Consider the following 15921-nt stretch of genomic DNA (forward strand, 5'->3'; position numbering starts at 1 on the left):
CGGGAGCACAACTGCCTTCCGTCCCACAGTATCCCCTTCGGAGAGAGGCAGTCGACGGAATAACTCTGTTAATAGATTCGTTCTGCAAACAGGGCATCCTGGTTCCTTGCCAATCACCTTGTAACACCCCCATTTTACCCATCCCCAAACCCAGACGAACAGAGTGGCGCCTTGTACAAGACCTAAGTAAGGTCAACGAGATAGTGGAGCCACTACATCCCGTGGTCCCGAATCCAACTACCATTCTCAGCAGTATCCCCGCCGACGCTTGCGTTTTTACCATTGTGGACCTGCAGCATGCATTTTTCGCAATTCCCCTCTCTCCTGACTCGCAGTACCTGTTTGCTTTCACCTTCCAAGGTCAGCAATACACTTGGACGCACCTCCCGCAAGGTTTTATACACTCCCCGACTATTTTTTTCCCAAGTTTTACATAATCAACTCCAAGGGTTGCACCTTTCTGATAAACCACCATTGTCCAGTATGTAGATGACCTTTTACTAGCAAGCCCCTCGGAGCCCGCCAACATCGCGGACACGAATAGACTACTTAACGCGCTCCACTTTTGGGGATACGTAATACCTCCACAGAAAGTAAAACGAACCCAGCACCAGGTAAAATTTCTGGGCACCCTCTTAAGTGCTACTGAGCGGCGGCTCACTCCCGAACGTATTCTGCCCATCGTTGCCACCCCACCGCCCACTACCCCAAAGGGTATGCGCGCCTTCTTAGGGTTAGTAAATTTCTGCAGACAGTGGCTACCTAACGTGGCGCTCCTTACTAAGCACCTCACACCCTTGGCCTCAAGCCAGTCCGTGGGACCCTTTGAACTTACCAAGGAACAAAGGGAGGCCTTTGATAGCCTCGAACAGGCCCTTGCCAGCGCCCCGGCCCTGGGACGCCCTTTGTATGATCGCCCATTTCAGCTCTTCGTGAATGTCCTAGAGGACTGCGCTACAGCCATCCTTACTCAAACCCATGGGGATAGGAAAAGACCGGTAGCATACTACTCCACTCGGCTGGACCCAGTTGCAAGGGGACTTCCACCATGCTCACAAATGCTTCCAGCCATTTATTCCCTAGTAACAGCAACCTCCAATATAACCTTGCAACAGGCAGTGATGGTTTATTCCTCCCATACCGTAACGGCACTCTTAACTTCTCACCAGACGCAACACCTTACCCAGGCCCGCTTAAACAGATACGAGGTAGCACTCCTGAATAACCCACTCCTCACTTTTACTTACTGTACGACCATTAATCCTGCCACCTTCCTAGAGGCCCCACCTGAGGATCTTGCGGACCCACCTCATGACTGTCTAATGCGTAACCACTTTTTAACTGCACCCCGCCCGGACCTTTCAGATAAGGCCATCCAGTCAGCCGACTTAAACCTGTACGTCGACGGTAGTTCCTACATTTCTGAACAGGGCATCCGCCTTAGCGGCTATGCTGTGGTTAATGACTCCCAGAGTGTGGAATCTGCATCTCTGCAGCCCCCAGTCTCTTCCCAAAAAGCAGAACTCTTTGCCCTGACCCGAGCTTGCATTTTAGCCAAGGACAAAGTAGCTAATGTCTTCACTGACTCCCGCTATGCTTTTGGAGTTGCCCATGATTTTGGCCAACTCTGGGCACACAGGGGATTTCTGACCTCTACAGGTAGCCCCATACAGAATGCGGTTTATGTAAAGAACCTCCTCCAAGCCATCCTCCTCCCAAACAAATTGGCCATCATTAAATGCTCCGCTCACCTCTCAGATGCCTCCCCAATAACCCACGGCAATAACAGGGCAGATATAGAAGCGAAATTGGCAGCACGCCAGGGGTCTAAAACCATTTCCACTAAGGAAAAACAAGCAGTCGTTTGCAAGCCAAACATAGCAACGCCGGGCACCCCAGACATGGTCACTGTGCAGCACTTACAGGGGGACGCCCCGACTCAGAAAAACAAATGTGGAAGGCGCACGAGTGTACGCACTCTGCGCTACACGGCCACTGGGTTACTCCAGTCGGTCAAGTATGTATACCTGATTCTTTGTTACCAATGCTTATTGACTGCCTACATTCTGACACCCACCCTGGCAAGGAGGGAATGAGTAACATTTTATTACGTACCTGGTGGCACCCCAGATTGGAGGAAGCAGCACAAGGCAAAATACGGTCGTGCTTGATATGCCAACAAACCAATGCTGGGAAAGGGGTGAAGTGCACCCCAGGCAAAACCCCCTTGCCAGATGGTCCTTTTGAATGCATACAACTCGACTTTATTGAATTACCGCGTGTACATTGTTACAAGTACTGTCTTATTATTGTTGATGTATTTAGTAAATGGATTGAAGCTTTTCCAACCACCAATAATAAGGCCTCAACAGTGGTAAAGTTATTGCTCACAGAGATTATACCAAGGTTTGGGGTACCCCGACGGATAAGTTCTGACAATGGCCCCCACTTCATAGGGAAAATAAATAAAGACTTGTGCGAGGCATTGCATATCGAACAGCAGTTTCACTGCACCTACCACCCTCAGTCAGCGGGTGTAGTAGAGAGAGCTAACAGCACCCTTAAGAATAAACTAACCAAATTAGTGTCAGAGACAGGTCTAAACTGGTTGAAGGTTCTCCCCTTAGCATTATACCATATGAGAATCACCCCCCACTCAGCCACCGGGGTATCGGCTGCTGAAATTGTCTATGGGCGTCCGGGAAGAACCCCATGGGACGCTGCCACCCAACCCCCCACACAGGTTGACCTTAATATCATGGGGGATGAACTACAAAGGTATTTCAGACAACTTACATCCTCCTTAAAGTTTCTTCATTCGCAGGTGGAGAGTGCCTTTAAACCACCTGAAGGGCAGAACACGGAATTGCCTGACCTGGAAATCGGAGCCTCGGTACTGATACGGGATTGGGAGCACCCTAAACTGGGACCTCGGTGGAAAGGCCCCTTCCAGATACTACTCCAAACACCAACAGCTGTGAAAGTAAAAGGCCAGGAACGCTGGATTCATCTGAGCGACTGCAAACGATGGCCACTGGAGGAAAGCTAATACCTTTTAAATTCGGACTCCTCACCATTACCAGTACTCTTGTGTGGGCGTTAGAGGATAATTTGTTTTACAAAATACATATGCAGCTACATGGGAATCGCACCGTTTGTTACCCCTTGGCAGAGTCAGTGGAAGGCCTTTTTATAGCCACACCAAGTGTGTTGGACAGATGGGAACTTACAGGAAGGAGGGTGCTGCCGGGTAAATGCTTGCAAGGAACAGTAACAGGACCTAGTAGCACAGCCCACCACCAGTCCTTCTCCCACTGTTTCACCGGCATAGGGTGGGGTTGTGGGCTAGCAATTGTACAGCATACGATAGCATGTGCCGCCACTACCTGTACAGAGAGGAATTGCAGGTTTAAAGGGGGATGGTTTAGCTGTGAGTGCGCTGCCACCAGGTGTGCTACGTTACTTGCAGGAGAGCGATGGGTTTGTGGAGAAGGGAACGGGACCCACGTGAGATTGTCTAATGTCTCCTTAGAATGGCTAACCAGGGAGAATTACCTGAGGGAGCATGGGAGAAATGTTGCTGGGATCTCTTGGTCTTCTCAAATGCCCAGTCCATGGCAATCGGGTAATGTAACCTGCTACCGGGCTAAGGAAGGGTATGTGTTCCTCTTTAATGGCACTTACACCACAGCCATCCCCACTCTGCCAGCCTGGTTTGCAATAGGAACGATCGGGCCGGTCACAGTCCCCTGCCCCCAGAAGGCTCATGTCCAACGAAGACTTGTGGTGCAGTCAGTTAGTGAGGAGTTCTGTGAGGATTGGAAGGATCCTATGTCATTGGGATCTCCCTTAGCATCATTAGGCTATGGATTCCTGAGTACTCTCTCTCTGGGGGGTTCGGCAGGAACTATAGCCGCAAAAAACCGGAACTACCTTATTTGTGGACTGGCTGCACTGGGAAACAGTACTATGGAGGGCCTGAAGGCAGTGAACTGGGAACTGGCAGAGCTTCGACTTTATGCCCAGCAGACCCGGTATGCTGTGGACTACCAGTTGGCTCAGCAAGGAGGAGTATGTGCTATAGTTGGGGACAAATGCATCACCAACGTGAGGGACGAGTCCTACAACATCTCCCATGCCATTCAGGACATTCAGACGCAAGTAAATAGCTTTAGACAGGGATTGACAGGAGGGACAAGTTGGTTGGGGTGGCTGCTAGGAGGGTCGTGGGCATCATACCTGCTGCATGGAGCTGTGGGACTAATCGTGATTATAATAGTATGCTGTGTTGTGCTGGCCTGTCTAAATACTTGTTGCAAGGTCCTTATTAATAAGCTCTCGGCCCCGTTCTCAGCACCGCTCTAGTTTATCATGAAATGATAAAAAGGAGGGAATGAGGAAGTGAAGGGTTAAGAATTGCAACCATACCTATAACTGGCAAACAAAAAATATATATATTTGCATTTATATTTCTTTAGCAAGGACTAGCAAGCTGCTGACCCACTAGTTAGGTTGGAATGTTAACTGCCTTTGTTTCAGGTAACGAACCATTCCGATATGTCAGACGGTGGCGATACTGAGTGTAATTAACATCGAGGTAAAGACTTTGTCTGAACAATGAAGGGTGATACCTGCCTTTGAAAGCCTTGATTATAACTCAATTATACTAAGACAAAAGATGTGATAGCTGTCTCGAGATCTCTATGAGAACTCGGGAAGCGACTCTTAGTGAGTGCTGAAGAGAATTCTCCTAGCGGTGCACTGCTAATAAAGGTATTTGTTCGAATCAACCTCGTGGCACTGTGTTATTTACAGTGGATGGATAGGGAAATTGATTTCGGGACGACAGAAGCACCTCCTTTATCCTTGAGCAGTCCTACCTTTTCCCTAGTTATCCTCTTGTTCTTGATGTATGTATACAATGCCTTGGGATTCTCTTTAATCCTACTTACCAAGGACTTTTCAATGGCCCCTTCTGGCTCTCCTAATTCCCTTCTTGAAATTACGCAAATAACTGTACACTACAAAGGTAAGAAGTTATTTGTACCTCAAGCAGCTCATCTTTGCTGCTCTGCTGAAACTCTGTAGCTGGTTCCTCATCTTTATTTCTTGTGTCTTGTCTGATATTGTTGTAACTTTTGCAAGTTGGGTTTTGTTTGATACATTGGAATGCAGTTCATCTTGATAAAGCTCCATCTCTAAAGCTTTCACAGCCTTTCCTTTGTTGTCTGTATTTTCAGTCTCTTCATAGTCTTTATATTCTGAATGGATGCAATTAAGTATAGTGCTCCTACTGCACTGTTCACATTGATGTCCTGCAGGTATGCCAGGAGTTTTCATAGGATCCAGCTGTGCGCGCATTTGCAGTGTCTCCAGCCAAGCTTTGTTCACTGGCATTGTGGACTGAATCCATTTCCATTCACTATCCCTTTTACTGCAGTCATTGTATTTTGTTTTAGTTACTCGAGTCAATGCAGAATCACAACTTTTATTCTGTATATTTGTGTATTGCTTTGTGTCTAATCTCTGAAAGGGATTCCTTAACGGAGTTGTGTGTGTGGGCAACTGGAGGTTCCCCATCTTGCTCTTTCTAGTCAAACATAACTTTGCATCTTTATTTACAGTATCTGGAGAAGGGAACACCTTCAAAATACCATTTACCCATTGTCTTGTCTTGCTATTTTTTAGTTTTCCATTCTCATTTTTCTTCATAGGGCTGCATAGCTGAGACTCAGAAGTTTTTTGGTTAATAGCCATTAGACACTCCTCTAGAAGACTATCGGAGAAAGCCCCTGGATCTTGGGCTCCAGCATCACCTTTCTCCTTCACCAGGGTTGCTTTCCATTTCTTTGACCTTGGTACCCCACCAGGACTAGTAAATCTTTTCCCATGCAACTTAACAGGACAAAATGTTTCAGAATCTCTCAGTACATTTTGCCTCTTTTTCTTGTCGGTAAAACTAGATCGTTGAACCGGATTCTCATTTTCTGTATCTGAACAGCTCAAAAAAGGCTGAAATTCAGCGACTGTATCCTCCTTTGATTGGTTAAAACTAGAATGACAGATGTGAGAGATGGGAGCTGCCACCCCACTATGCACTGGTGTTACAGTGGGTGTTGCAATCTCATTAATCTGTGTTTCAGGAACAGTAAAAACTTCTACTTTATTCACCAGACATTCAGGGACCACTTCACTCATATCAGGAGCATCTAAAACACTTGATTTCACAAAATTCTCTTCATTGTTGCATTCCAATTGACTGATGTTCACTGGGAAACTCCTTATCCCTTTCGTTTCATCAATTCCATGTCCAAATGCAATTTCCTCAAAGCATTTATTTTCCACCAATGAGGACTATATCAAAGAGGGAAATAAAAATGTAATAAAATGTCAGATAGGTTTACTGCTGCTCTGAACAAGAGGAAAATAACAGGTCCTCCCCAGGTTATGAACACCCGACTACGGACATCCCGTACATATGAATGATGGGGTGGAAATGTGGGGTCACAGGCATCTTCTGCTGGGTGGGAACAGGGCACTTCCGCGTCCCTTCTCTCCCAAATGAGAGCAGAGCTGGGAGCGCTAAACAGACCCACTCGTCCACTTACTGAATCACAGAGGCCAGTTGGCGGCTGCTCTTCCAATCCCTGCTCGATCCCCCGTCAGAGCAGTTTCTGTGATCCTCTCTCACACACTGTTTTTGTTCATTTCCAACTTAACAAACAGTTCGGGTTACAAATAGTTCTCAAAACAGAATCCTGCTGTAACCCAAGAACTTCCTGTTGCTTATACATCATTTCATGAAGAGGGGCAAGGGTCTGTGAAGAGGGTCACTGAACATTGTGGCTGATGCAAGGACAGTGCAGGGTAAGGGAATCAACACAGAGAAGACAGTGCGTCGGACCGGGCAGCAGAGCGAGAGGGAGCAGAGTGATTGGGCTTTGGCTCAACGGGCCTAGGCGGTAAAAGGGCGAGGAGGGTGAGTAGCTGGTAAGTAAAGGTAAGGTTTAACTGTTATTGTTATAAATATTAAGTAGAATAAAACTAGGTAGGGAAAGAATAGCTCAGATGGAGGACATGGTGATGGCTGCAGCTGTTTGATGTGGGAGCTAGTGGACCCTGCTGTGCTGCACAGTGACCACTTCTTCAGTAAGTGCATGAGGCTGGAGGAACTTCAGCTCAGAATTGATGAGCTGGAGTCGCAGCTTCAAACACTGCAAAGCATCAAGGAGGGAGAGTTATGTAGATACTGTGCATCGTGAGACAGTCACCTCCCCCCTCCCCCCCCGCCTTAGAGCAGGTACTTCTGGGGGCCAGGAGGCAGATAGAAGAGTGACTGACAAGGTTGTTATCATGGAAGACTTCAACTTCCCAAATGTTGATTGGCACCAGCTTAAGTGCCAAAGGTTTAGACGGGGCAGTTTGTTAAGTGTGTCCAGGACAGTTTCCTGTCACAGTATGTTGACAGGCCGACTAGGGGGAATGCCATATTAGATCTAGTATTAGGAAATGAACTGGATCAGGTGACAGATCTCTCAGTGGGTGAGCATTTGGGGGACAGTGACCACTGCTCCCTAACCTTTAGCATTGTCATGGACAAGGATAGGAGCAGAGAGGACAGGAAGATATTTAACTGGAGAAGGGCAAATTATGAGGCTATAAGGCTAGAACTTGCGAGAGTAAATTGGGATGACATTTTTGAAGGAAAATGTACTATGGAGATGTGATCGTTGTTCAGGGATCTCTTGCAGGATGTTAGGGATAAATTTGTCCCGGTGAGGCAGAGAAAGAATGGCAGGGTGAAGGAACCATGGGTGACAAGAGAGGTGGAACAACTAGTTAGGAAGAAGAAGGCAGCATACATAAGGTGTAGGCAGCAAGGATCAGATAGGGCTCATGAGGAATATAGGGTAGCAAGGAAGGAACTTAAGAAGGGGCTGAGGAGAGCAAGAAGGGGAATTGAGAAGGCCTTGGCGAGTAGGGTTAAGGAAAATCCCAAGGCTTTTTTCACTTATGTGATGAGCAGAAGGATGACGAGAGTAAAGGTAGATTAGAGACAAACGTGGGAAGATGTGCACGGAAGCTATGGAAGTGGGTGAGGTTCTCAATGAATACTTCTCTTCAGTATTCACCAAGGAGAGGGGGCTTGATGACACTGAGGACAGCGTTGGTAAGGTTAATGTTCTGGAGTATGTAAATATCAAGAGAGAGGATGTGTTGGAGCTGTTAGAAAATATTAGGACAGATAAGTCCCCAGGGCCTGACGGAATATTCCCCAGGCTGCTCCACGAGGCGAGGAAGGAGATTGCTGAACCGTTGGCTAGGATCTTTGAGAGTCCTCGTTGTCCACGGGAATGGTACCAGAGATCTGGCGGGTGGCAAATGTTGTCCCCTTATTCAAAAAAGGTAGTAGGGATAGTCCAGGGAATTACAGACCAGTGAGCCTCTCGTCTGTGGTGGGCAAGCTGTTGGAAAGGATTCTTAGAGATAGGATCTATGAGCAGTTAGAGAATCATGGACTGATTAGGGATAGCCAGCATGGCTTTGTGAAGGGAAGATCATGTCTCACAAGACTGACAGGATTCTTTGAGGTGGTGACCAGGCACATTGATGAGGGTAGTGGAGTAGATGTGGTCTACATGGATTTTAGTAAGGCATTTGACAAGGTTCCACATGGTAGGCTTCTTCAGAAGGTCAGAGGGCATGGGATCCAGGGAAGCATGGCCGTGTGGATTCAAAATTGGCTTGCCTGTAGAAAGCAAAGGGTTGTGGTGGAGGGAGTGCATTCAGATTGGAGGGCTGTGATTAACGGTGTCCCACAAGGATCGGTTCTGGGACCTCTACTTTTCGTGATATTTATTAATGACTTGAATGAGGGGGTGGAAGGGTGGGTTAGCAAGTTTGCAGACGACACAAAGGTCACTGGTGTTGTGGTCAGTGTGGAGGACTGTCGAAGATTGCAGAGAGGATGCAGAGCTGGGCTGAGAAGTGACAGATGGAGTTCAATCCAGAGAAGCATGAGGTGGTACACTTTGATAGGACAAACTCCAAGGCGGAGTACAAGGTTAATGACAGAATTCTGGGTAGTGTGGAGGAGCAGAGGGATCTGGAGGTTCATATCCACAGATCACTGAAAGTTGACTCACAGGTGGATAGGGTAGTTAAGAAAGCTTATGGAATGTTAGCTTTCATAAATCGGGGGATCGAGTTTAAGAGCCACGAGGTAATGATGCAGCTCTACAAAACTGTGGTTAGACCACACTTGGAGTACTTTGTCCAGTTCTGGTCGCCTCATTATCGGAAGGATGTGGATGTGTTGGAAAGGGTGCAGAGGAGATTTACCAGGATGCTGCCTGGTTTGGAGAGTATGGATTATGAGGAGAGACTAGGGGAGCTCGGGCTTTACTCTTTGGAGAGGAGGATGAGGGGAGGCATGATAGAGGTATATAAAATATTAAGAGGAATAGAGAGTAGACAGCCAGTGCCTCTTTCCCAGGGCACCAATGCTCAATACAAGAGGGCATGGCTTTAAAGTAATGGGTGGGAAGTTCAAGGGAGATATCAGAGGGAGGTCTTTTACCCAGAGAGTGGTTGGGGCATGGAACGCACTGCCTGGGTTGGTGGTGGAGGCAGATACATTGGTCAAATTCAAGAGATTGTTAGATGAGCACATGGAGGAATTTAAAGTAGGGGGATACGTGGGAGGAAAGGGTTAGGTAGTCATGAGGTGTGGTTTAAAGGTCAGCACAACATGGTGGGCCAAAGGGCCTGTATTGTGCTATACTGTTCTATTGAATGAGGGTCAGAATTCGAGGGTCTGGGCAGTACATGGTTATGAAGTACATGGTAGTCCGGCAGCAGAAGCACAGCACAATGTGATGGGGAAAGCAGTCCATGGAGGTTCAGTGGCAAGGTACATGGTGTAGCATAGTTGTTGCTGAGATGATAATGGGGCAGAATGGGGGCAAAAGAACACTCTGTGGGGTCCAATGGGGTGGTGTGTCTGGAAGGGGGTGATGGATTGCTCTGGGTCTGGAGACAACCATTGCTTCCAGATCCTTGCCTGTCCTGCTTGGTCTGCCTCCAAGTGAAGATGCTAGGACTCTGTGTCAAAGCCGAGACTCCCACCCTCTTACTCTTTTTGGTCTTGGCTTTATTAGTGGAGGGAAGCCACGTAAATTTGGCTGTGAAGGTGCTCTATTTGTGGATAGGGGACTTCCCCTTGTCTGAGAGTCTGGGAAATTGCAGGAATCCACAGCAAGGGGAAGATAGGATGACCCACGGAGAGGAACAGATTGTGATGGTTCAGGGAGTGGTTAACTATGTCATTGACTAGAGAAGTACATGATATTCAGTCTGAGGAAAGACAGCCAATATATGGAGCCAGGGTGGTTACCATTGTTGCTCCAGGATCAGCAGCAGAATTTGGAAATGGAGCTTGGGAGTCTTTGAGGGCTAACGGGGAGGGGAGAGAATCACAGCTCTGGCAGTGAAGTGAAGGGGGCCCTGTGAGATGGTAGTGTTTGGGAGGCTGATGCACACAATATTTATGAGAAGGCAGTATTTGGGATACAACATACAAGGGACAGATTTGGAGATTTCCTGTGGGCAGCTTGGGTGTTTTGGTAGCCTTTGGAGTGACTGTGGGAAAGGTGGAGGCACATTTTAGGCAGTTCCTGTTGCCAAAAAGTAACAGTGTTTGGAGATCCAGGTTACCCATGGACAGTTCACAGCGATCCCGTGGAAGAGTGAGTAGAGTATATGCAGATGAATTTGGATGTGCTGTGAGGTGGGGCAGTATTTGGGAGACTGGTGTTTGCAGAAATGGTGGGGTTGGGAACAGCAATAAATACTTCGAGTGTGAGGGTCTGAGAGTTCTGTGGACAAGAACAAATTTAGAGGTTAAACGTGGTTCAGTAAGGTAAGCTGGGAGATAGTTGCCCTGCAGGAAAAGGGCAGCCATTGGAAGTCTGATGGAAGAGGGGTGCAGAATTTGAGGTGTCTGGTTTCCTCGTTTGTAGGACTGGGTAACAATATTTGGATCCTGTGGATAGAAGCAGTTTGGAAGTCTATGGGATACAAGTGGGGGGGGGGAAGGGTAGGGGGTGTTTCGCGGGATCCAGTGAAGTGCAGCAGTATTTGGTGTTTAGGTGGTGCTCGGGCTGGGGAAGACCGTGTTTGAGGCAAACAGGGAGTGGGGCAGCGCTCGTCCGGCTGGTCCCCAGCGCCCGGGCTCGCCACACTGCGGAGGGCAGCGTTTGTTAGGGGCGATATATCTGGTAATGCAGAAGGCGGGTGGGGAAAGGGAGCGCCTCAGTTTATAGCCGTGAGGCCGCCTTTGTGGGGGAGCGAAGAACAGCAGCGGTCCGCAGGAGGAACACTGCTCAGTAATCAGCCGGGCAAGTGCAAGCACTCACGATGCATAAAGAAAAAGGTACTCACAGCCAGAAGATGGGGCTTGTCGCTCCACATGGCGCCAACTGTTCAACGACGCCGCCCGCCGCCCACAGTCGCCGCTCATCAATGGCCGCTCGGGCGCCAGCTCCGCCCCCCGTGACGTCAGGACCTCGGCGGCAAATCTGTCTCCGGACAGCCGAGCGCCCGAATATTGACCTAAAAACAGCGGTGCACTATTTATTTTATAGTAATTTTTATGTCGTTACAATGTACTTGTTGCCGCAAAACAACAACTTTCACGTTATCTAAGTCAGCGATATCAAACCTGATTCTGTGTCCCAGCCTCATACGTCCGTGCCGGCCATCAAGTACCCATTTATACTATCCCACTAACTAGGTCGGTAGCCTTTTAGTGCCTGGGCGATTCAAGTTCTGGTCCAGATACATCTTAACTGTTGTATGTTCCCAATTCCAACTGCAGGCAGTCCTCGGGTTACCACAGGGTTCCGTTCCTGAGAGGAGCTGTTCATAATCTGAACTGTTCGTAAATCAGAAATGAGCGAAATCAGCGTGTGGGAGAGCATCACAGAAACAGCTGTTTCGGGAGAGCGGGCAGGGCCGGGGAGAATGGCAGCACACCACTGAGTGAGTGAGGCGGAACAGTGCTCCCAGTTCTGCTGGGCTCAACCCAATCATTCCGTTGCTGCAGCTGGGGAAGGGGTGAGGTGGGGGGAGAAGTGCTCGTTCATATATGCAAGGTGTCCATAAATTGGGTGTTCATAACTTGGGGAGGACCTGCACCCTTCATCCTTTCTAAGTGTAGCAACCAGAATTGCACACAGTACTCCAGCTCTTATTTTCTATGCTCCAGCTAATGAAAGCAATTATGCTGTATCTACCGGTGCTGTTGCCTTCAGGGTCTCTCTTCCTCAATGCCTAATGGGACAGTACATAGATAGGAAAGTTTTAGAGGGATACGGGTCAAATTCAGGCTAATATAAGCAACATGGTCAGCATGGACAAGTTGGGCCAAAGGGCATGATTACATGCTGTATAACTCTGACACACTATGTTAATGTGTCTGTCTAAATGTCACTATTGTATCTGTTTCCATCGCCTTCCTTGGCAGTATGTTACAGGCAACTACCACTGTTTAAAAACAAATTCCTCAGAAAACCCTTTTAAACTTTCCCCTTCTCACCTTAAATCTATGCCCTTTAATATTTGACATTTCCACCCTGGGAAACAGATTCTGACTATCTACCCTATCTATGCCCCTCATACTTTTATATACTTCTATCAGGTCACCCCTTAGCCTCCAATGCTCCAGAGAAAACAGTCCCAAATTTGTCCAACCTCTCCCTAAAGATAATAATCTGTAATCCAGGCAACATCCTGGTGACCCTCTCCAAAGCCACCACATTCCTCCTGTAATAAGGCAACCAGAACTGCATACAGTACTCTAAATGTGATCTGACCAAAGTTTTTTTCCAGCTTCAACATGACTTCCAGGCTTTCATACTCAACACCCTGATCGATGAAGTATGCCATCTTTATCACCACAAGTAGTTGTGTTACCACTTTCAGGGAACTATGGACTTGCACCCCAAGACCCCTCTATACATCAATACACCCAAAGGTTCTGCCACTTACTGTATACTTTCCACTTACATTTGACATCCCAAAATGCAACACCTCACACTTGTCCAGATTAAACTCCATCTGCCAGCTCTCTGCCCATACTTCCAACTGGTCTAAGTCCTGCTGAATCCTTTGATAACCTTCATCACTATCCACAACTCTGCCAATTTTTGTGTTGTCTGCAAATTTACTAATCCGTCTACCTACATTTTCATCCAAGTCATTTATATATCTCACAAACAACAGAGGTCAAAGTACTGATCCTTGTGGAACACCACTGGTGACAGACCTCCAGTCAGAATAACACCCCTCTGTCACTACCTTCTGTCTTCAATGGCCAAGCCAACTTTGAATTCAATCTACCAAGCTTCCATGGATCCCATATGATTTAATCTTCTAGGTCAACCTACCATGAGGGACCAGCAGTAATGGGAGAAGATGTCTTAGCTAGCTCTTAAATGAGGCCATTTGGGTAGAATTTAGAAACAAAATGGGAATAATTACTTTTCATGGGGTATTCTACAGGCCTCTTAACAGTCAGCAGGAGATAAAGGAACATGTATGCAGACATATGCAGTTTGACTTTATATCACAGAGGGTTGTAAGAGGAAATAGGGCTACAGGAGTAGGCAATTTCAACTTCCCCAGTATGAACTGGCATCATCTTAGTGTGAATGGATTAGATGGGGTGGAATCTTTAAAGTGCATCCTGGAGACCTTTTTGAGCCGGAGGTAGATAATCTTATTAGAAAAGGTGCAATACTGGAACTAATCTTAGTGAATATAGCCAGGCTAGTTAGTGGTTAAGGTGTCAGTGAGAGAGCATATTGGAGATGGTGACCATAACTCTTAAGTTTCAATGTAATTATGGAAACCCATATGAATGGAATTGGGGAAGACAAGACACAACCTGACAATTGTTGACTGGGAGCAGCTGCTTGCAAGCAAGTGGGAGTAACTTAAAAGTGAAATGAGGTTTCAGGGCCAACATGTTCCTGACAGATAAGGACAGCAAATCCATTGAACCGTGGGGATGGCAAGGGATATAGTAAATGGTTGAAGAAAGAAAAGAAAGCAATGGGGCAGGTGTAGAGAACTGAAAACAGGCATGCTCTTTTGGGGAGTACTTAAGGAAAGAAATTAGCCAAAATATCAGGTAATCAATCACCCAAAATATCAGTTAAGGCAAGATTAATTACATTTTAGATACAGTTGGAGAGGATGACCTGACAGAGGAATACCATGGCAAACGGTACTTTGGCACCGTGCCTGGTGCTGTGGTCCGGTGAGCAAGGAGAAATGCAGTAGTTATTGGGGATTCCATAGTGAGGGGAACAGACAGGACATTCTGCAAGCCCAATAAGGATACCCGGATGGTGTGTTGCCTCCCTGGTGCCAGGGTACGGGATGTCTCAGATTGGGTCCAGAGTATTCTGAGGGGAGAGGGTGAGCAGCCAGAAGTCCTGGTACATGTTGTTACCAATGACAGATAGAAAAAGAGAGGAAGTCCTGAAGGAAGATTACAGGGAGTTAGGAAGAAAGTTGAGAAGCAGGACCTCCAGTATAGTAATCTCAGGATTACTGCCCATGCTACATGCTAATGAAGGAAGGAATAGCAGGATCAGGCAGACAAATGCATGGCTGAGTAACCGGTGCAGGGGGCAGGACTTCAAATTCTTGGATCATTGGGACCTATTTTGGGGGAGGTATAGACCTATTCAAAAAGGATAGATTACTCCTGAACTCAAAGGGGACCAATATCCTGGCGGGAATGTTTAATGTAGCTGTTGGGGAGGGTTTAAACTAATTTGGCAGGGGGATGGAAACCAGGATGTTAGGATAGAGGAAGAGGTATATAGAAATAAGTCCAAGATAGTGTACAGCAAAGATGGTAAGAGAGACAGGCAGATGAAAAGACAGAATAATTTGCTGAGAAATAGAAATACAGCGAAATCAGTAACAGATGCTGCTCTGAATGCACTGTAGTTAAATGCACGTAGCATTGGAAATGAGGTGGATGACTTTGTGGCCATCACTGAGTCATGGCTTAATGATGGATGTGATTGGGAGCTGAATGCCCAAGGGTACACAGTGTATAGGAGAGATAGGCAGGTAGGTAGAGGGGGTGGCGTGGCCCTGATGGTAAACAATGATACTAAATCACTAGAAAGAAGAAACATAGGGTCAGAAGAGGTAGAATTCTTATGGGTTGAGTTAAGAAATGGCAAGGGTAAAAGGACCCTAATAGCAGTTACAGTATATACAGGCCCCCAAACAGCAGCCGGGATGTGGACTACAAGTTACAGCTGGAAATAGAAAAAGCGTGTCAGAGAGACAATGTCAAGATAATTCTGGGGGATTTTAACATGAAAGTGGATTGGGAAAGTCAGGAAGGTACTGGATCTCAGGAGAGAGAGTTTGTGCAATGCCTACGGGATGGCTATTTGGAGAAGCTTGTTGATGAGCCCACCAGGGGATCGGCGGTTTTGGATTGGGTGCTCTGTAATGAACCTGAGCTGATTAGGAAACTAAAGGTAAGGGAACCCTTAGGAAGTAGTGATTGAGTTCAGTTTCAAATCTGAAAAGGAGAAGCAGATATCAGGTGTGTCAATATTCAGTGGAACAAAGGAAATTACAGTGGTGAGAGAGAGGAACTGGCGCAAATTGATTGGAAAAGTAAGCTAGCTGGAGGGACGGCAGAGCAGAAATGGATGAAATTTCTACAAAAAATTAGGAAAGTGCAGGATAGGTATATTCCAAGAAAGAAGAAAATTATGAATGGAAAAATGGCAAAAATGTGGCTAATGAGAAAGGTTGAGGCTAAAATAAAAGCAAAAGGGAGGGCATACAAGGAAGCAAAAATTAGCAGGAAAACAGAAGACT

General features: G+C 46.9%; 1 protein-coding gene across 1 annotated transcript in view; it reads right to left on the reverse strand.

Annotated features, from left to right (window-relative positions):
• dna2 (DNA replication helicase/nuclease 2) overlaps nucleotides 1–11513 on the reverse strand; it is a 127290-nt gene extending 115777 nt beyond the window's left edge. The window contains exons 1-2 of the mRNA XM_052027435.1: nucleotides 11443–11513; nucleotides 5048–6354 (exon numbers count right to left, since the gene is read on the reverse strand). Of these exons, the coding sequence (XP_051883395.1) occupies nucleotides 5048–6354; nucleotides 11443–11472 (1337 nt within the window). The 5' untranslated portion in view covers nucleotides 11473–11513. The remainder of the gene's footprint in view (nucleotides 1–5047; nucleotides 6355–11442) is intronic.
• Between the last annotated feature and the right edge of the window lie 4408 nt (nucleotides 11514–15921).

The sequence above is a fragment of the Pristis pectinata genome, chromosome 12, assembly GCF_009764475.1.
Source record: "Pristis pectinata isolate sPriPec2 chromosome 12, sPriPec2.1.pri, whole genome shotgun sequence".
NCBI classification, from domain to species: domain Eukaryota; kingdom Metazoa; phylum Chordata; class Chondrichthyes; order Rhinopristiformes; family Pristidae; genus Pristis; species Pristis pectinata.